The 22,078-nt window shown below is 44.2% G+C and overlaps 1 protein-coding gene across 1 annotated transcript in view; it reads right to left on the reverse strand.

Moving 5' to 3' along the window:
- Positions 1-22,078, reverse strand: part of STAU2 (staufen double-stranded RNA binding protein 2) — a 353,719-nt gene that overhangs the window by 128,030 nt on the left and 203,611 nt on the right. Inside the window, 1 exon segment of the mRNA XM_068237509.1 lies at positions 5,388-5,695. Within this exon segment, the coding sequence (XP_068093610.1) occupies positions 5,388-5,695 (308 nt within the window).

Below are 22,078 nucleotides of genomic sequence, written 5' to 3' on the forward strand. Positions count from 1 at the left end.
AAATTCACATGATCGCCAATTCCAGCATCACGTCTCCATGGCAACAGTGCGTCAGATGACACGGCGTCAGGACATACCAGCGTATTACACGCTGGCTGCCAGCATGTAATACGCTGGGACGCCCTGTTGGCGTGTCATGTGATGCAATGCTGGAATCGGCGGTGAGTTTTAAGTAACCTTCTGTTACCGCCTGCTTGCGACTCTGCAGTGAGAGGAGGGGGTGGAGAAAAATATAAGGAACGCGGCTCGCGGAAAGTTTGCCCAGCCCAATACTCTGTCCTTGTATCCCTTCAATGTAATTTTTAACTCAGTCGGCACCACCAAATGCATACATGGAAAAATAGCGCTGGGAAATTTGGCCAATCCAGATTGCCTGTTTTAGCCAGCTCCTCTGAGTAAAGTCAAATTTTAAAGTCAAACTTTTCAGCACTAAAACAAAAACAAAACAAAAACCACAAACAAAAAAAAACTAATCAGCCTGGTTTTCTTAGCCAGACAAAAGTGTTTTGTCTGATTTACATTTCAGGTTATCAGCCTGGATTCAATGTTCTGCTTGGCTTCTTCATTTGTATAGATCATTGCAATTTTTTAGTAATGCCTGGTACGCACCATGTCATTTCCCATCAGAGAGGCGGGTCAAATCCATTATTCCAGACAGGTTAGATCTGATTTCCAATCATTTTTCTGAGCGCATTTCCAATCACTTCTATACAAAATCGATCAGAAAAACGATCAGAAATCAGATCGGGTCTCATGGAAATAATCGATTCAACATGTCTGACAAGAAATTGCATGGTGTGTTCCAGTCTTAGGACTAGTGCTAAATAATAAGACATGACATTTTTTATTATGAGGACACTTACATTTCCATAGTCTACAACAAACCATACCAAATATCCAAACTCCCAATAACTTATACAAAAACAAAATCTAAAACAAAAAACTTCTATCTAATGATCCAGCATTTGCATCAAACAACATACTGGCATCTTCAGCTCAGATAAAAACAGTATAAACTTGCAATTAGAGAACCTTCTCCATGTCAAACAATGTTCCAAACAATTAAATGCCAATATAGTACAGGTAGTCCCCAGTTAACAAACGAGATAGAGACTGTAAGTTCATCTTAACCTGAATCTGTTCTTAAGTCGGAATAATGTGCTATCTCTGTCCCCTGTACCTCCTCTGTGCCTCCAGTGTTCCCCTCTGTGTTACATCTGCCCTCTGTACATGCTTACACAAGTTTAAAAGCCATTTTATCTTTGAATTTTTTTAAATCCATTTCTCAAAAACTACAAGTCCAATTTGAAAAAAATAAATAAAATAAATAAATAAAAATCGGGGGGCTTGTTCCCATGGAAACAATGAATTTATGCCGTTTCTATCGGCGGGTCATTCATAAGTTGGGGACTACCTGTATTATACACAAAAGTGGTCATGATTCATACAGTGTAATATACAGTATATGGATGTAAGTGGCATGTCATGTCTATTAGTCATTTGATAAGTGTGCTGCCAGCCTCTATAGGTGTTCAACTCTATTTTACCTGTAATAGCAGAGACTGGTGAAAAACACAATGTTAAACTCTGTATCCGTAACACTGCCAAAACTGTGGCTTTGACCTTTTGCTGGAGATAAAACGCCAAATAAAATTCTACCCATTTTGGGTGCCTCTTGCCTGTTAGCAAGTTACTAACCACCACATTTTTGCATCTCTATCATCTGCACATTTAGCAGATTAAACAGGGTTATGTCAGCAGGAGAGTGACCAACGGAAGAGTGACAATCATAGGAGGATGGTCCAGTAGCAAAGCTCCCACCTCAAAACCAATATCACTGGCTGATCTGATTGCAGCAAACAATGCGGGGAAATGGTGGAGGCACAGGAGGACACAGGTAACAGTGTTACATCTTAAAAAAACAAACAAATTCAATTTAAAGGACACCTGAAGAGACAGGAATATAAGGACTGTCATATTCATTTCCTTGTAAAGAATACCAGTTGCCTGGCATCCTGTTGATGCATCAGCAGTGTCTGAATCAAACACCTGAATCCAGCATGCAGCTTATCTTGTCAGATTTGTATCAGAAATGTCTGATCTGGAAGTAAGCTTGTTCAGGGTCTATGACAAAGTATTAGAGGCAGAGGATCAGGACAGCCAGATTGTACACTGTGCTTCAAAGAGTTTACAGAAGTCACAGGTGTTCTCTTCACACCTTCCCCTGGATAGATAATAGGCAGCTAGAAGGGGAGGGGGGGGGGGGGGGGGGACATGGCAACTCCTATAGCTTTTAGAAACCAGGGTAAAAAAAAAAAGTGGCGCATGGTACACACACACGAATAAAGACGACACCATTGCAAAAGTTAATACACGTTCCATTCACTAATAAGTCTGTAGGGTTTAGCTTACTAATTATTTGTTGTGTGTTCAATATCACTTAAGGCTTAAATGTGTAATAGTGATTAGAATGAACAATAAAAGCTCTATGCTTTGAGCCTCTTAAAGAGAACCCGAGGTGGGTTTGAAGAATATTATCTGCATACAGAGACTGGATCTGCCTATACAGCCCAGCCTCTGTTGCTATCCCAAACCCCCCTAAGGTCCCCCTGCACTCTGTCAGCAGCGTGGCTGTGATTTATGAGGGATTGCAAACAGCTTGTCAGAGCTGGCTGTGTTTATCTCTATAGTGTCAGTCTGCTGCTCTCCCCGCCTCCTGCAGAACTCCAGTCCCCGCCTGCATCCCTTCCCTCCCTGCTGATTGGAGGGAAGGCAGGGGGGCAGGGACCGGAGCTATGCAGGAGGCGGGGGAGCAGCTAAGACTGACACTACAGATGTAAACACAGCCTCACAGCACGACTGTGATTTATGAGGGATTGCAGACTGCAGGGGGACCTTAGTGGGGTTTGGGATAGCAACAGAGGCTGGGCTGTATAGGCAGATCCAGCCTCTGTATGCAGATAACATTCTTTAAACACACCTCGGGTTCTCTTTAAGCAAGTCTTTATTCTGCTAAACACAGAAAAAAAAAATCTTCTATAATTGGCAATTTTCTTTCTGCCTTCGCCGTTACGCAATTGTCCAGGGTGAGTATCACAGAGTGTGACCTGAAAGTTTGTTTTCATAACATGGCATCCTGGGGAACTTCCTGAGAAGAAACACTTCTGATCAATCCCATCATTACCCAGCAACACATTTCAGGAAAAATGAAAGCTCCTGCAAATACATATCTCATTATCACCACTAAAGCTTAGCTATGCATGGCCAGAAAACCCTCTCATCTTGTTCAGAATTGTCGGCATGGGAGGAAGTAGCAGGATTACAGTTATAAGACAATTTAGAGAAAGATTTATGAATGTACCACAATTATACATTTAGACCTGAATTTAATAATTAAATGCCTCTTAACTGTTACGATTCAGTACAAATAAAATTGCAGTGGATACAGCAAACCTGAAGCAAAAATAAACTTCTGAAATAATGAACTGTATGTGTAGTACAAATAACAAATAGAACAGTAGTAGCAAAGAAAAAAAAAAAGTCATGTTTTCCAGTACAGGAAGAGTTAATACCCATTACCAGTACCCACAGCTCTGTGTTTATTACATAGTCTACATCCTTATCCTGCATTGCAAGCATTCCAATATAATCACAAATGTGTCTGCAGTAATTAATCTTTTCTCAGTCAGCCTGGCTCTTTTCTAGTACATTGCCTGGGAGAGGGAAGCTGGTTATCTTCCCCTCCCACATTTCTGCTTCTTGCTGATTGGCTGAGGGCAGTTCAGTGTGACACAAGTCTGAGAAGGGAAAAGATAAATCACCTCACCCCTCTGCAGAAGCTGCTGAAATTCAATCTATGTTCTGCTCGCATGTTTAACCACCCTGGCGTTCTATTAAGATCGTCAGGGCGGCTGCGGGAGGGTTTTTTTTTTTAATAAAAAAAAATCTATTACATGCAGCCAACTGAAAGTTGGCTGCATGAAAGCCCACTAGAGGGCGCTCCTGACGCATACGCGATTAGCGGCCCTCCTTGTTTTGCTTTCCTTGTCGCCATGGCGACGAGCGGAGTGACGTCATGGACGTCAGCCGACGCCCTGACGTCAGCCGCCTCCGATCCAGCTCTTAGCACTGGCCGGAACTGATTGGTCCAGCTGCGCAGGGCTCAGGCGGCTGGGGGGACCCTCTTTCGCCGCTGCTCGCGGCGGATCGCCGCAGAGCGGCGGCGATCAGGTAGCACACGCGGCTGGCGAAGTGCCGGCTGCGTGTGCTCCTTTTTATTTGAATAAACTCGGCCCAGCAGGGCCTGAGCGGCACCCTCCGGCGGTAATGGACGAGCTGAGCTCGTCCATACCACTAAGGAGGTTAAAAAGCAAACTAGATAGGACAGTGCTGTTCTGCATACACCATTTCAGGCAGAGGATAAACAAGGGGTAAGGGAGGAAATGACATCAGGATTGGCTTCAGTCACAGGCAGTAAAGATGAAAAAAGCCTGGACCAATTTTTTCTTTACTTATTATATCAAATTCACTGAAATCAATGTTATGTAGAACAAGTATTAATTTCTACTTATATATGTGTTTTTTCCCCCTGGAATAGTATAGCTGACCCTCGTGCTTTAAGAACTTAGTTCCATTTGCTTGCTGTTGACTTTCAAGAAAGAGGGCACCAACTACACAATTGCCAATGCTCATTATGTAAAATTAGAACACTAGAAAAGCACATTGTAGATGACATTCGCAATCCAGTGGGAAAGTAATGCACTATGCTCATGCAGAGCCACATACAGCGTTTCTACTGCTAAACCAGTGTAAGGTACAGCAGCATGGTAGTAAATATATTGCTGTCCCAGAGGAGTCATGGAAAGGCATACTGTGACTAGCCGAAAATGATTCAGATTAAGTGTGGTAGCACCTGGTTGCTGTCCAGATTGGAATGATAGAAGGAGGCAGTTTAATGGACATTGAGACTTTGTTCACATCTAAAATCGAAATTGCTGACGGCAGCGGTTTTCGATTTTGTGGGCGATTTTTTTCCCCTCTCCCGGCGCTCGGGTGGGCTCTGCGGGTTTTTTTTACAGAGCTTTTCTAAAGTGCTTTTGTGGAGCGATTCTGCTTTTTCACTTCCTGACTTCCTTAAAAGCTTAATGCAATCACCGGATAAAGCGATTTGTGAGCGTTTTGCAAGACTGGACCCAATACCAGGGCTGATCGCGGCTGAATGCGGGAGGACGGCGTGGGACTAAGATGTGTTTATGGGGCGGAAGGAAGCCCTGGGTAAGTATCGATTCTTTAGCTAGTGTGACCTCTGGTACACTTTAAGGCAAAGCCGAACTGAAAAAAAAAATTGATAATATAAACATTTCTATCCAATTGAAAGGTTTACTCACCTGCAAGCCTTGAATGCCTGCCAGATATTCTAGCTGTTTGGAAGGTTGCACAGTGGATCCAGTGCAAGTCTTGTTGTTGCCTCCGAATCCTACAGCCTCTGCAGTTGGGGGGTTGCCATTGGCCAAAAGCTCCCTGGCGATAGCACCTGTGCAACTCTGGCCTACAGGAGAACTAAAATAAGAGCTGGATGGTTGGCTCAACTCTTTGGATGACAGGTAGCCGACAGCAGGCGCAGGCACAGTTTTACTGCGACTGGCTTCCATTTCTTGATAGACATCGGGGGAGAGATGAAGAATTCCTTTTGGTGCTGTGAAAAGATGACATTTGTCAATACTGACAATTTTTAACATTAAACATTTCCCTCCTATAACCTTTTAACTGTAAAGAGAAATTAACAACCTAAGGACCACCCACCTCTCGGTGCTAGGGTTGTTACTTTATCATAGAAATCATGAGAAGTATTTTCCACTATAGCGATCAGATTTGGAAATTAGTAATCCATGCATATCTGTCTAAAGGACATCTGACGTGAGAGTGATATGGAGGCTGCAATATGCATATATATATTTTTTTAATATTGCCTGGCTGTCCTGCTGATCCTCTGCCTTAGCCCCTGAACAAGCATGCAGATCAGAGGTTTCTGACAAAAACATGACTGGATAAGTCACATGCTTGTTTCAGATGTGTGATTCAGATCCTACTGGAGCCAAAGATCAGCAGGGCTACCATGCAACTGGTATTGTTTAAAAGAAAATATATATGGAAGCCATATGAAATAATATGAGTAACCAATAAAATCCTATCCTATACTGTGTGTATGCTGACCACAAAAGAGCAAATCAATTTTTTCAGGCAGTAGATAGACAGGGCAGTCTTTTGTATTCACCGCAAGGTCCATATACAAGAATGCCCAAGCAAGCATGGTTACTTATGCTACAGAGACAACAGATATGCTCCAGCTCATCGCAGTAGTACTGCACAGAACGCTCCCAGCCACAAGAGCGAGACGGGAGCGCACTTTGCTGCACTGCGCTGACTAGCCCCGACTTGCCGAATTACCGGGCCGGATTGTGGAAGCTGCAGGCAGTGGAGGAATGCGACGAGGGAGCAATCAGGCTAAAAGGAGCGCATATTTTTTTTTTTATCTCTCCAGCCGGGCAGGAAGTGGCATACATTTCTACTCTAACTTATTTCTCGTCCTGATCGCACACTGAGCTCACATCAGAGCCACTAAAGAACCTTGGTGTTTAACCAGGAACCAACAAAAGTGATTATACACGCACTTTCTATGGAGCCACACAAGCGTGTGCGTGTGTGCGTGCGTGTGTGAAATTTCATGCTGTGCAAGGCTGTAGAGATGTATACAAAGACAATTATTTGTGAAAAGTTTTCACTTGCCTGTTCACTCGCGAATTGTGGCCATAGTCTGCAATTTGGTGTAAGAGGACTCCAAATTAGGGTCACATGGTATTTGTGTTTGCAGTCACTTACACACATCCATAATTCTTGAACAGGACAGAAGGAAAACCGAGAGAAATGCACCCTGTATGTATTTAGAGAGTTTAGCCCAGGCATGGGCAAACTTGGCCCTCCAGCTGTTAAGGAACTACAAGTCCCACAATGCATTGCAGGAGTCTGACAGCCACATTCATGACTCAAAGGCAAATGCATTGTGGGAATGGTAGTTCCGTAACAGCTGGAGGGCCGAGTTTGCCCAGGCCTGGTTTAGCCTGTCTAATATCCCCTTATCTGTGGCTAAACACAAGTTGCAATTTGATCCCCAAGCTGCGTCAGCTGACTGCTACGGCAGAGAGCTCATTTATAAACAGAAGATGTTAATATATCTGCTTCCGTGAAAGCAGGAGGTAAACAATGCAGCTTTACTGCATGGATTTGTATCAGCTGTAACAAAGACTTTTTTGTTTAAAAGACCAGCAACAGTATAATAACCTTTATAGCAGAGGGGAAGTTCTGAGTTTAAGTCCGCTTTAAGTACATTTTTAATACATTCAGACCAATTCTCCAAGATTGTTTTTATTTTTTTTTATTTTTTTTAGCTATTACACTGCTACCTACAGACTGAGGGGATGGGCCAGCGGACAAAGACATACACGTTTTGTCTGAGTTGGATTTTCAACCAGCCAGACTGTATGAGACACCAGTCTTCCAGTATAAACCACGTCACACTGATGAATGGACATATCAAACAGTTGTACTAACTGATATGCTTATCCCATGCATGAGAAATCAGGAGGGAGAAGGCTGGGCAGCAAAGCATAAAGTGCAGCCGAATCTCTACTTTCACCCACTGAAACAGAACATCATGGTTAGGGTAAACACAAAGCTCCTTTGCAAGCTTTTAATGGCATAATAACCCAGAAAATGAGGAAAACAAGCAGGCTGTGCTCTGATTCATGTCAGTTGCAGTGGATCTCTGCCATTGCTGAGTGGGAAACAATGTGCGACAGCTCTCAGTGCAAGTTCCTCATCCGAACAACTGTGATTGATTGTGCACACGGCAAAAGTGTTTTATACAGCCTGAACAAGGCAGCAGATGTGTGCCTGTTTGATGTATTAATAACAAAAAACATACACTAGGCACTGGCCTTCCAGCACTTTCCGCGGTTTTGTGTGATCCACCCAAGCATCAAAATGATGTCTAGGACATAGACTTGGATTGGATTCAGCTAGATTAAACAAATTAAAATTAAAAAAAAAAAAAGTACATCCTGTGGACGGCCTGGTTGGGCAATATTGCTTGAGTCGAACAAGTCTAATTAAAGCCAGGCTTTGTTTACAAAAGCAAGGTTCGGTTTTTAGAAGTTGTTTTAAGCCATTTTCATGTTGTTGCCCAATATAAAGCTACGCTCCATACAAAGGATTGTCGTTTCCTTTTTTTACGCTCAGTTACATTTTGAGGAAAAGCGTATAAGACCACCAGAGCAGGCTACCCAATGATCGGTGCTCTGCTGGAAGCTTGCTGCCAACTTTCTTCTTAAGCCAGCATGGACAGCAAACAGGCTGCTTACTGCCAGGCACAGATGAATAGAAGAGAAAAGGAAGTAAAAGAAGGACAATTCTAAAAATTGGAGCTGGTCTGCCCAAAACGGATATCAGCTTTTTTGGCTGATGGTGAGCTGATTTCACCATGAGCTTCATTCAATCCTGGGAGAGTGACTAATGTCTGCTCAAGTTCCTGGGTCTGCCTGGTTATTCTAAATTGTGTACTTTCAAATTTTCTGCCAGTAACGTCTCCATTCACCCCAAAACACATATTGCTGTCCTTACCGTAGTCAGGAAATCCTTCAATTTTATGTCTCTACCACAATCGCGTAGTAATACTCTAGAGCCACTAGTGTGTAAAATAATCTGTTTTGGTTGTGGTATGTAGGGATGGTCAATGAGATGCAAATAATTTCAAGTTTATGCAGGATTATGCCAATTTTGTATGCAAACTTATTATGCAGTTTTTGTATGCCAATTTTGTATGCAGTTTGAAAATAAACCAAATCAAATGCTGCTGAGGAAAATTTTGATTGGTCCATTTTCAAGTTGCATAAATTTGCATAATCCTGCATCAAGTAGAATTTGCATCTCATCGACCATTCCTAGTGGTATGCAAGCTTGGCATGCAGAATAGTCAGTCGGTGCCTTTTGCTATTGCACTATAGGTGCCAATTAATGGTACAATAATTTAATCAGATGTGATCACTATTTACTAATGCATTGTATGGAAAACCACACAGTATGTGGAGAAAATCAATGTGAAACGATTCTTTGGTCCATTGGAATGCAGAATTTTGTTGATCAGAATGTTGGATTTTATGATCGTATCTAAAGACAGAAAGTGCCCAAATCGACCTGTTTATGGGAATAATTGATAATATAATTCAAGCAAACAGTTTATCAGCACCAAGGAAATAGAACATATGATTGCTGCCAAGAACGAACAATGCCCAAAGTTCACAAAATTAGTATTAAGAAGTCAGCGCAGATCAAAGAGGAATGAATACAGTCAATAAAACCTCACCACTGATATTCCCAGGGCTGTGGAGTCGGAGTTGGAGTCGAGGAGTCGGGGCAATTTTGGGCACCCGGAGTTGGAGTCGTGGTTTCAGAAACTGAGGAGTCGGAGTTGGAAGATTTTTGTACCGACTCCACAGCCCTGGATATTCCAACCTCACATGGTCTTGTAGCCAACCATCACCAGAAAAGAGTAAGAGGAGCTTACCAGCTGCCAACAACCCACATTATAAGGTTGTATGTCTCGCATTCAGTGGTAATCCTAACGAACCTCGAGCTGATATGGATCCAAACTTCCACCACTACCTCACTCCAATATATGGTATGGTATGCAGGAAGGCCAATATATAAACACAACAAAAACCAGCAACTCTAAATGAAAACAGTTTATTGTAAAAACAGTTGGTATAGACAGTAAAAAAACAAGTTAAAAACAAAGACTTACATCCGGGGCCCAGGAACTGGGAAACCCTAATAAAAACTTGTGTGTAAGCTGGTCCACAGCCAATAATACATTAAAGGTGCCGCCTGTCTTCACAGCCAATAAGACATTAAAGGCGGCACCTTTAACCACCTGAGAGGTCTGGACGAGCTCAGCTCGTCCAACACCGCCGGAGGCTGCCGCTCAGGCCCTGCTGGGCCGATTTTAATGAAATAAAAAGCAGCACACGCAGCCGGCACTTTGCCAGCCGCGTGTGCTACCTGATCGCCGCCGCAGCGCGGCGATCCGCCGCGTGCAGCGGCGAAAGAGGGTCCCCCCAGCCGCCCGAGCCCAGCGTAGCCGGAACAAACAGTTCCGGCCAGCGCTAAGGGCTGAATCGGAGGAGGCTGACGTCCATGACGTCACTCCGCTCGTCGCCATGGCGACGAGGTAAGCGAAACACGGAAGGCCGCTCATTGCAGCCTTCCGTGTTACTTCTGGCCGCCGGAGGCGATCAGAAGAACGCATCCGGAGCGCCATCTAGTGGGCTTTCATGCAGCCAACTTTCAGTTGGCTGCATGGAATAGTTTTTTTTTATTTAAAAAAAACCCTCCCGCAGCCGCCCTGGCGATCTTATCAGAATGCCAGGGTGGTTAATGTCTTATTGGCTGTGGACCAGCTTACACACGCAGGTTTTTATTAGGGGTTCGCAGTCCTTGGGCCCCGTATGTCTGTTTTTATCTTGTTTTTTACGGTCTATACAATTATTGTTTACAATAAACAGTTTACACTTAGAGTTGCAGTTTTTTGTTGTGTTTATATATTGGCCTTCCTGGATTTTTATTTATTTACGTATTTATATAGCGCCGACATATTACGCAGCACTGTATAGAGAATATAGTCTTGTCACTAACTGTCCCTCAGAGGGGCTCACAATCTAATCCCTACCATAGTCATATGTCTATGTATGTATTGTGTAGTGCATGTATCATAGTCTAGGGCCAACTTTTAGGGGGAAGCCAAATAACTTATCTGTATGTTTTTGGGATGTGGGAGGAAACCAGTGTGCCCGGAGGAAACTCACACAGACACAGGGAGAACATACAAACTCTTTGCAGATGTTGACCTGCCTGGGATACGAACCAGGGACCCAGCGCTGCAAGGCGAGAGTGCTAACCAATACACCACCGTGGATACCATACCATATATCTGAGTGAGTGGAAGTTTGGATCCATATCAGCTCGAGGTTCGTTAGGATTACCACTGAATGCGAGACATACAACCTTATAATGTGGGTTGTTGGCAGCTGGTAAACCCCTCTTAAGGGGCCCATACACCTAACGATTTTTCCGCCGATATACAGCAGATTCGATCACTGATCGAATCTGCTGTGAAATCGTTGCGAAAACGCTGACAGAATGATTGATTTCCGTCCAAAAGCAATCGTTCCCATCGATCCGTCCGTACGGAAGATCTCGCTCAATCGCCAGCGGGTCGGGAGTGCGTCGACAGCAGCGTTCAAATGCCTGACGACCGACACTAGCGGCAATACATTACCTGCTCCGGCCGGTGCGTGTCCCCTGGTCTCCGCTGTCCCTTCTCCGTGCTCGGATCCTCCAGCGCAACTGAACTTCCTGTCCCGGTAGGAAGTTTAAACAGTACAGCGCCCTCTACTGTTTAAACTTCCCCGGCAGGAAGTTCAGTGAAGTTGGAGGAGCAGAGCATGGAGAAGACAGCGGAGACCAGGGGACACGCGCCGGCCGGATCAGGTAATGTAAGCGGGGGAAGGGGGCGACAGCGGCAGCTTCACAGATGGTGAATCGAAATCATGCTGAAATCGATTCACAATCTGTTTGCAGTAAAGGCAGCCATATGATCCCTCTCTGATCAGATTCGATCAGAGAGGTCTATCTGTTGGTCGGATCTGATGGCAAATCGACCAGTGTATCGCTACCTTTACTATTTTCTGGTGATGGTTGTCCACGAGACCACGTGATGTTGGACTATCACCGTGGTGAAATTTTATTGACGTTATTTATTCCTTTTTTGATCTGCACTGACTTCTTAATAATAATAATTGATTATTACCTTCCAATTTCTTGCGATCCCTCTAATCTGATCAAACGCTCGCATTTGAAGAAAATATCAATGGGCACCTTTAGAGCTGCACAGCTCCTCCTACCAGTGTTTTTGTCTCTTGCCACTGTATTTACAGCTTAAAATCTTAAGCTAGTGTAAGTCTTTCCTGAAGACATTCTCTGGCCTTCAAGGGTATTTCAGTGCCAAAACATTCTACTGAATCATGGTGGCACTTCGATTTTCTAAAAATTAAATTTACTATGTAGGAAGACAGATGACAAATGGGTGCAGAATGTCATCGCGTCCGACCCCAACAACTTCAGGCCTGTTGCCCTCACATCGGTCATAATGAAATCCTTTGAAAAAGCAGTCCTGCCCCTCAAACACAAGACGGAAGCCCAGCTAGACCCGTATCAATTTGCTTATAGGACAAATAGGTCGACCGACGATGCCATTAACATCTGTCTGGAGCTTGTCAACAACCACCTTGACAAACCAAATTCATATGCCAGAGTCCTCCTCCTCGACTTCAGCTCGGCATTTAACACCATCAGCCCCCAAATACTACAAGGGAATCTGGCTGAGCTCGGGGTCCACCACACACTTCAACTGTGGATCAAGGACTTCCTCACGAACAGATCGCAGGTTTTCAAGCTGGGCTCCACCTCCTCGCAACCAAAGACCACCAACACAGGGGCCCCACAAGGCTGCGTCTTGTCTCCATTCCTGTTCTCCCTTTACACGAACAATTGCAGATCCTCTGCAAATTCTGTCAAGGTAATCAAATTTGCAGACGACACCACCATAGTCGGCCTGATCTCCAACAATGACGAACAGGAATACCGCCATCAGGTGGACAGGATTTGCCAATGGTGCAAGGAAAACAAGCTGGTCCTCAACAATGCAAAAACCGTTGAGATTATCATTGACTTTAGGAAGCACGCCTCCACCCCGCCTCCACTGCACATTGGGGGGACGTTGGTGGAAAAAGTGCCCTGTGTCCGCCTCCTGGGCACCACCATCTCCAGCACCCTGAAGTGGAAGGAAAACACAGTCTCCACCCAGAGGAAAGCCCAGCAGAGGCTCTACTTCCTCCGCCAACTGAAGAAGTTCGGCATGTCTCAAAAACTCCTGACGAACTTCTATACCGCAACCATCGAATCCGTCCTCTGCTCTTCCATCCTTGTCTGGTATGCTGGCTCCACCAAAGGCGACAGACGCAAACTACAGAGGGTCATCAGGTCAGCGGAACGGATCATCGGGAACCCACTCCCTGCCCTGGACTCCCTCTACAATACCAGACTACGCTCCAGAGCACTGAAGATTGCCAGGGATCCCTCCCACCCTGGCCACCAGTTTTTCAATCAGCTCCCCTTGGGGCGGAGGTATCGGAGGTACCGGTCCATCTCTGTAAAGACCACCAGACACAAAAACAGCTTCTTCCCCTCAGCGGTAAATTCGCTGAACTCTATAAACTCTGCTCATGCTCTCCCCCCCCTAGACTCCCCCTTAGACTATCTGCCTGTAAACCACTTAGTTATGGAAAATTGTAGTTTATGTTATGTATATGATTATGTATATGTTTATGTGTTGAAGTGACTGTCTATGTCTATATGTATATGCCCTGTATTCATGTGCCAAGCCCAATTCCGGGCACGACCCAGTCGTGCTTGGCGAAATAAAAGATTCTGATCTAGGGAAAGTTTCAAGGCTTGCTTAGTTTAAAATTATCTGTCAAGTGGGCTTCAGCCCTAAGATTGCGCACCATCTCCATGAGATTAGCATGCCGTATATGGTTTGCGCATGTACAGTAGCACAGACCCACTCATGCTTTACCAGAAGAATCAGAGCCTGATGGTGATGATGCATGCCATAGACAAGGTCTTGCCACTGGTTTAGCGGATGACACAGTGATTTAACGAGCCAGTGGAGAACAGGGGAAGCCTCTAGAATAGATTGTAGTGCGTTTCACAAATGCTGTGAATGGTGCACCATTCACCTAGTGCACTAGGTGAAACGCACTAGGTGAATTCTCATTGTTAAAGTGCCCCTATAAATATATTCAAATGCACACAATGCCAAACATTCAATAAAATTCCATGAAGCAATACAATACACTGACTGAATGGGGCAGGGAAGAGGAGGGAATGGGAGGGGATGGGAGGGGAATGGGAGGGGGGTGGGAGGGAATGGGAGGGGGATGGGAGGGAACATAGTCGCAAGCCTGCCTCTTTCTGTCTGGAAATCCAACTGTCAAAAGCCAAATGTTTTAAGGAGTGATTACGGGGATTGGGAGAACGAGGAAAGCGACAGACAAAAGCTTTGCCTCGGGTCAGGTGGTATTTAGTATTTACAGTATATAGGGCCTACATCTTCTACAGCGCTGAGTATCTTGCTATCACTTAACTGTCCCTCAGAGGGGCTCACAATCCCTACCATAGTCATAGGTCTATGTATGTATCGTAGTCTAGGGCCAATTTCACAGGGAAGTCAAAGGAGGGAGGAAACCAGAGTGACCGGAGGAAACCCACACAGACACAGGGAGAACATACAAACTCCTTGTAGAATGTGCCCTGGCTGGGATTTAAACCGGGGACCCAGCGCTGCAAAGTGAGAGTGCTAATCACTATGCCACTGTGTTAGGTATACTGTAACTGAGATATTCAAAATGATAGTTGATCGCATGGGTACACACATTCAAAGATGTCAGCTACTTTCTCTTCAGTGGTCCTGAGAGCTGGAAAATCCTTAGCACTTGTTCCCAATGCAGGCTACAGTGGGGTATTTCTCTCTGGTCCTACTTTTCCTATCCACAGGAGAGAATATGCTGCTCAACAGAGAACCGGATTTCATCTGTACACTGATGGGTAAAGGGTCAAAACTATCTCAATGACGGTCTTCGGTAGCAATAAAGTGTGTATGGGAAGGCATGACCTGACTGCATTCCAGAGTCTAGGGGGTTTCAAAATTTTCAAAAAAATCTATGTACAAATAGGACTTGGAAGAGCTGGGCAGTCTTATCCTATATAATAAACCCAGTGTCCCTGCATCCTTTCCTGTCCCTGTGTCTGTGCATTTGCACTACTGCGCATGTGTGGCATGAGGGCAGACATTGAAGAGAGCTGGAGGACGGGTGCAGGGGGAGTGTGGCCGCGCACACGGCTTGCATGCTGGGCAAGGTGGTGGTGAGGTGAGGGGGGAGTCGCGGCTGAGCCCTAGCGTCCGTTTTTTTTAATGGTCGGGCTTAATGCCTAGTTTGTATATAGAAGTGCTATATGTCTGCGCTACAATGAACCGTGATCAGATTGTGAAGTTGAGCAAGCATGCACAATCACGGTCACACTCTGGGATAGAATCTCGATTAATCAGCTAGCAAGTTCTGTACAGATATGTTGCAAGTCTGAAGGCTAGTGACTCATTTTGTTGATATCAAAAGGGGCGGAGGGACAACGGGTGACAATGGATGGAGAGGGGTAAAGAGGAGAACAATGTACTCAACCAGTGCTTGGGTGAGATGATCCAGCAGTCTGCTGATGCATGGGGAGGAGGAGGGGTGTGGCGGGGGTTTGCCATACACATGCTAGATTCTCAGCACAGGCAGCCCTTAAAGCGGATCCAAGATGAAAAACTATCTATAACAAGTAACTTGTCTAAATATCTTATGTACAGTTTAGATGGTTTAAACAGCAAATCTGTCTGCATACTGCTTTAATAGAATATGATTATTTCTTCCTGTGATACAATGACAGCAGCCATGTTGTTTGTAAACATTACACAGAGGCAGGCTTATCTGCACCATCAGTACTCAGACTGAAAAAACCTAATCCCCCCTCCTCCCCTCTGCCTCTGAAATCAATGGCTAGTAACAACTCCTCCTCCTGCCCAGACTGAGCTCCCATGAGCCCTTGCTACTGCCAAGGCTCTCTGAAAACTGTGGGTGGGGCTTATTCCGTTTATAGGGAATTAGTGTATTAAAACAAAAAAAAAGTATTTGGCTTGAGGAATGCCCTATAAACTATAGGAAAGGAACACAATTATGCAATGAGTAAAAGTTCATATCGGATCCACTTTAATGGTAGAAGAACATTTTTATTGTATTTATACTGCGTCAACATACACAGCACTGGACCACAGTGGTAACGGGTAATAATGCCAGATCATGCACTAGAGTAGTAGTCTAAGTAATTCAAGTTCACGTTACTCTGTGGGCAGAGTGCACGACCAAGTAGGATACATAAGGAGGTAGGTCCCTGACACAAGCTTACAATCTAAAGGAATGGGGTGGTGACACCACAGAAGGGGAGCTGCATCGAGAGGTTCTCCAAAGAGAGATAGGGTATTAGCGGGGTGGGGTAGGGCTTCTTGAAAAGGTAAGATTTTAGAGCTTATCTGAAGGTGACGAAGGAAGGGGCAAGCCTGATGGGCAGTAGAAGAAAGTTCAACAGGATGGGGCCAACTCTAGTGAAGTCCTGTAGTCGCGCATGGGAGTGTGAGATGTGTTGGGTGGTTAGGAGGCAGTTTTTCGAGGCGTGAAGTGGAAGGCCACATGCGTTTTTTGCTGGCCAGAGATGTAGGTCGGGCAAGTCTTGTATATAGATAGGCCACACTTGTAGCATGTGTGCAAGGCTTTACCCTCTAAATACTTTGGTTGAGGTAGTTTAACTACAGAAAAGATCAAGAAGTCATACGAAGCAAAAAAAAAAAACAACAAAAAAACAGAACAAGCTATGTAGGTCATGTCTTCTAGGTACCTCAATATGCAGGCATTTCCAAGAGAAAAAGGACCATTTGCCAAAAATCTTTTTCACAGAGGATGTTTCTGTGTGATGCTTCCAGAGTTTAGGAAACACCTTCACAAACATACAGTAATCAGTGTGCAGATATTCAGCTGATAAAACATTGGAAAGCTTATCAAAGAGTACAGAGAGAAAAAACACAACCCCCACCTGCAGGTACAATACACATCTTCACCCTGGGAGGAGAACCAGATTCAAAGGGCGTCAACACAATTTGGTGCTCATTATGCAACCAGTGATGCACCCTGCCATGCACATGAATACATGGAACAGCTCAGCAAAGGATTATCTGGCAATCTACATGGCATATCAAAGGCAGAACAACACTGCCATGCAATGTAGCCTGATCTCTGACAACAGGGCTCACTTCAAGCTTATTGTGCATTTTACTGCTGACTACTGTGTCAGCTGAGAGGGAAAATACAGCTTGGAATAAAGGTCAGCTTTGTTCGTTATAGATAAAAAAAAAAAAAAAAACACTAAATGCTGAAAAAGGAGAAGAAACCCAAAATATCACATGGACGGGTTCTGATGGCAATCCAAAAGCATCTGGCCCTGGCAGCATAAGATACCTGGAGGGTGGGAACTTCTGATCATGCAGTTATAAAGGGATAATGGCAATGACTGCAAAAATCACATCCCTAGCTTCATAGCCAAAGGGATGGTGTGATGGCCAGATTCCATTAGTTAGTTAGTACTTATATAGCGCCAACATCTTCCGCAGCGCTGTACAGAGTATATATTGTCTTGTCACTTAACTGTCCCTCATAGGGGCTCACCATCTAATCTCTACCCTAGTCATTTGTCTATGTATGTATAGTGTAGTATACTTTATGTATCGTAGTCTAGGGCCAATTTAGGGGGAAGCTAATTAACTCATCTGTATGTTTTTGGGATGTGGGAGGAAACCTGAGTGGCCAGAGGAAACCCACACAGACACAAGGAGAACATACAAACTCCTTGTAGATGTTGACCTGGCTGGGATTTGAACTGGGGACCCAGTGCTGCAAGGCGAGAGTGCTAACCACTACGCCACCGTGCTGCCCATGACATGATATGACAGAGCTGCAATCAAATTCCAACATTACACAATCACATTTTCAATCCATGTCTGTCCGATCAGAGATTCTCAACTAAACTAACCCTAACTAAATGCTAAACTAACCCTAACTAACTAAATGCTAAACTAACCACCCTCCTCATGTCTCCTACCTGTACATGCACCTCCATTACCGTACACTCATCCTATGGATCTGAGTGAACTCGACTTTGCTAATCTCCATGCTCCCATCCATTGAGTGACTAAGCATTACCTTGTACTCATACTGTGCTGCGTGATCTGGTTCACATGTATTCCTGTATTGTAATATTGCTGTATGTCACCCCTAAATATTGTCTGTAACCTTAACTAATGTACAGCGCTGCGTGATATGTTGGCGCTTTATAAACACAATAAATAAAATAACCCACATAAAAGACTGATCATCACAAAACTACCATTTCTCTATCCATACAAGCATTTTCAGATCATTCTGTACACGGTTAATCAGGGCCACGTACACCAATTTTTTGTAAGACAATTTTTAATACTTGGTTTTCTCCCAGAAGATAATTTTTCGTCCTCTGTTTAAAATAAGTTTTCAGCATTCTGCAACGGTAAAAGTACTAAAAAGTAGGTGAAAAAGTGCTGCCAAAATTATTCCGATTACAGTCTTGCTTGCTGGTGATTTTATGCCAAGATGTGAAAATATCACCCCAGAAGAAAACTTAGGTGGAAAAGTAAATTGGATCAAGTCCAATAAAAAAAAAAAAAAAAAAAAAAAGATCTGATACTTTTATTATGACACCTAACCAGGCTCACAGTATAATACTGTATAAACAACTACAAGTTTCTATAAGTCTCCAACATTTTACTTGTGTGGAGAAGGAATCTTACATATATTATGGAAGTCTGTAATAAATGTAAAGTAAACTAAACTAACAAGAGATGATAGTCGTACTTTTTTCTGTCAGAAGTCGAACAATGTAGGACGGACGCAAGGTATAAAAGAGTAGGGTTGCCTTGCCCGAGTCAGCCCTAAATGTCTCCACTTATAGCTGGGAAGGGCGGCGCCTCTCTATCCCCCTACCCCCCCCCCCCCCACACGCAAAGGGGAACCAGTCTATCTCTCCCCTCTGATTAATCTACGGCAAAGTGAGCGCCGCAGTGGAAGCCGTCACTTACAGATCCATTGTTGAGCACAGCACCCTTTCTTCTGCCTCTACTCATGCCGATCTGTGTGCATTAGCACAGCTCCAGCTCCCAGTGTCACATGACACGAAGTCACATGACATCATGGAGCCAGAGCTATGCTAATGCACACAGACCAGTATGAGTGTAGGGAGAAGAGGATGCAGTGCTCAGCGAATGTGAGTGACGATCTGTGAGTGATGGCTTCCACTCCCACTCTACAACAGATTACACAGAGGGGAAGAAAGAGGGGCGGGGCCCCTTTGCATGGTGGTGGGTGGGAGTAGCAGGAAGGGTTAAAGTCCCTGTATGACTGTCTCCTGCTGTGGTGCCCCATGCTGCATTCTATTCTGTTGCTTATTTCAACTTCATTACGGAAGTTCTGGCTGTGAAGGAGGAAGTATCGGGAGGATGGAGCACTATGGCAATATGTAGTCATTAGGTAAATTAACCCTCTCTGCTGTGGCCCCTCATTTATAAGCAGGTACAGTTTTGATTCTTGTTAAACTGCTCACCCTAGTTTGTTAAAGCGAGTTCCTCTAGCGGGATTGTCAGGCACTAAATCAAATTCCATTTAAACACTGCACTGTTTTTATGCTGCCAGGAATCTCACCCTGCAGTGCAAGCTCTACAATCTATTAAGAAAGTGTCTGCTGTAATCTTATCTCCGAATACCAAGCTCTATTGTCTCCCCAATGCTGGAGACAGTGAAAGAGGGAAGCTTGTCATCTCCTCTGCCACATGCTCCTCTCTGATTGGGCTGAGCACACTGCAGTGTGAGGCTGAAATCTGATGTGGTTAGAAAGCAAGCCAGAACACCACACCAGATTGGAGGAGAACTAAGGGAATAAATGACAGGAATTAGCTTGAGACTTTAGGGGGGGGGGGGGGAGCCATGGAGACTGTCAGGAACAGAATTCTCTTCATTTACTATGTGCAATACACTGAAATCAAAACGTGGGCAGTACAATACATCTGTTAAGTAGATCAATTATTTATCTACTTATATATGTGTTTTTTTCCTGGAATAGTATGGGTGCCCCTGCTGCTTTACGCCTGCGGTGGAAGAACTGGGCAGCAGCTTTTTGATGGCATTGATGACCTGTACACAAGGGACCACATCTTATCTCAAAGATGTGGGGCTGAACCAGGGATGTTCTGAAATTCTTTAACAACATTTAGTATCAGCCTAGAAGACATTTATTCATAACGGTTTTGTGTCATGATATCAACATAATTACACAGCTAGTTCTGCAGTTTGTGAAGCTCTAAAGTTTGCCTAGTCTGCCAAGCTGTGTTATGGAGAAACCGTTATTTTGAAGTTCTTGGCAATAAAAGGACTTATGGTCCTGCCATATAGTCTGTTTATACAAGCAGAATTCACCTGAAGTTCATTTAGGAATCCTGCATTTAGAATCCTTCTTATTCTGAAATCATGACAGATCCAGTATGATTATTTTTCAGCCCATTTCCTCTCAGGATTAGTAATCTCTAGGTGACACGGACTTGCAGAAAAATCAAGCACATCTATTAATGAGGTCTCCCACAATGCACCAGTGCTGAATATGCAAATCATCCCTTTATTGTTGCAGAAAGCTAAAAATCAAATAAACATTCTGATTTAGGAAGGCAAAATTCCTCTCCGACTGCTGAATGATGTGTGTCTCATAGGCCGTCTCTAGTTGGGAGTGAAGGAGGGGCCACTGACTGCTGAATAATTAGTATCTCATAGGCCATTTCTAGTTAGGAGAGAAGGAGGGGCCACTGACTGCTGAATTATTTGCATCGCATAGGCCATCTCTAGTTGAGAGAGGAGGGGCCACTGACTGCTGAGATAAATGCAGGTCAGTGCTGTGAGAGAGATTGGATCCTGGCAATGTTGCCATTTTGGGGCAAACAGGCAATTCAGCTAACCTAAAAATAATACAATAAGGCAGAGATAGCAGCAGGGATAATAATGGCAGTATGATACTGAAGTACAGAGATAATGGCCCTGTACAAATTCAATTACTGACAACTGTGCCATTGATAAATAATGAATTGTAGTTGTGTAAACCTGCATACATCTGTGCATGATTTTAAATTCATTATTCTGGACAAGAGTCTTTGCTGATGTCCGCTTAGGTAAAAGGACGTATTAAGTGTTCTTTTCATAAGACATTCTACACAGATTAACCTCCTATAAGGACACCCCTGTGTACATCAGCTGCTCCAGCAGAACAAGTCACAGTAAAGTGGCTGGACTGAAGTGACTTGCATCAGTCATGTGATTTTTACCTGACAGAGCTGATCCAGCAATGGAGACAGCTGTTCTCTGGGACAGCTGTGTGAGAACAAATTTTCCATTTTTCAGATGAACCTTTCAATCTATTTCCATTTACATTATCAAACAGTGAACTGGTGAAACTGGCGCATTTTACACATTTACTGTAAAATCCATTACAAGCAGCAGCAAATGTTCAATCCTAAAATTGAATAAAATATGAATAATTACGTTATAATTTCACACTAATGTTACCGCAAACTATTCCCCCCACTGGGGTGACTGCGGATGCTGTAGGATTTTACCAATGGAGCCAATTAAGCTAGTAGCTCTTTAAATTACTTTCTATAACCTTGCAATGGTGTGTTGGCAGGGAATGGGTGTAGGCAAAGCAGGCGATTCTGGCGCTGCCATGCACCTGGTTCTTTGGATTGCAATGATAACTGTGGCTGTAGCAGCATCTAGAGTAACATTTGGGAGCTGGAGGAGAAGGATAACGCAATAGCAATATTAATAGCAGCAGAGCGATGCCGGGAGACAGAACAGCACAGGGACGTTTCTGGTCTCTTCTCCACGCGGGCTGCTTCTTCCACTTTTCACTTCTGTGGCCTGAAGCACCTGTGTGATGTCCCAAATGCTAGAAGACTCCACTGGTCACATAAGGTACATGCCACAGCGTCCTTAGTGTTTGACCTCGGCATTACATCACACGTGCACCCTGGGACTTGGGAGAGAAGAGACAGCTGCCGTCAGGTAGAGCATAGACCTGGACTGTGCGGCAGACAGGTGAGAGTGCTGCCTGGGAGACTCAGCAGGCATGGATTTTCAAAGATTTCATGCTGAAAATCCAAGTGTTGTGTGTGGAGGGATTTGAGCAG

This window comes from Hyperolius riggenbachi, chromosome 5, assembly GCF_040937935.1.
Source record: "Hyperolius riggenbachi isolate aHypRig1 chromosome 5, aHypRig1.pri, whole genome shotgun sequence".
Classification (NCBI taxonomy): domain Eukaryota; kingdom Metazoa; phylum Chordata; class Amphibia; order Anura; family Hyperoliidae; genus Hyperolius; species Hyperolius riggenbachi.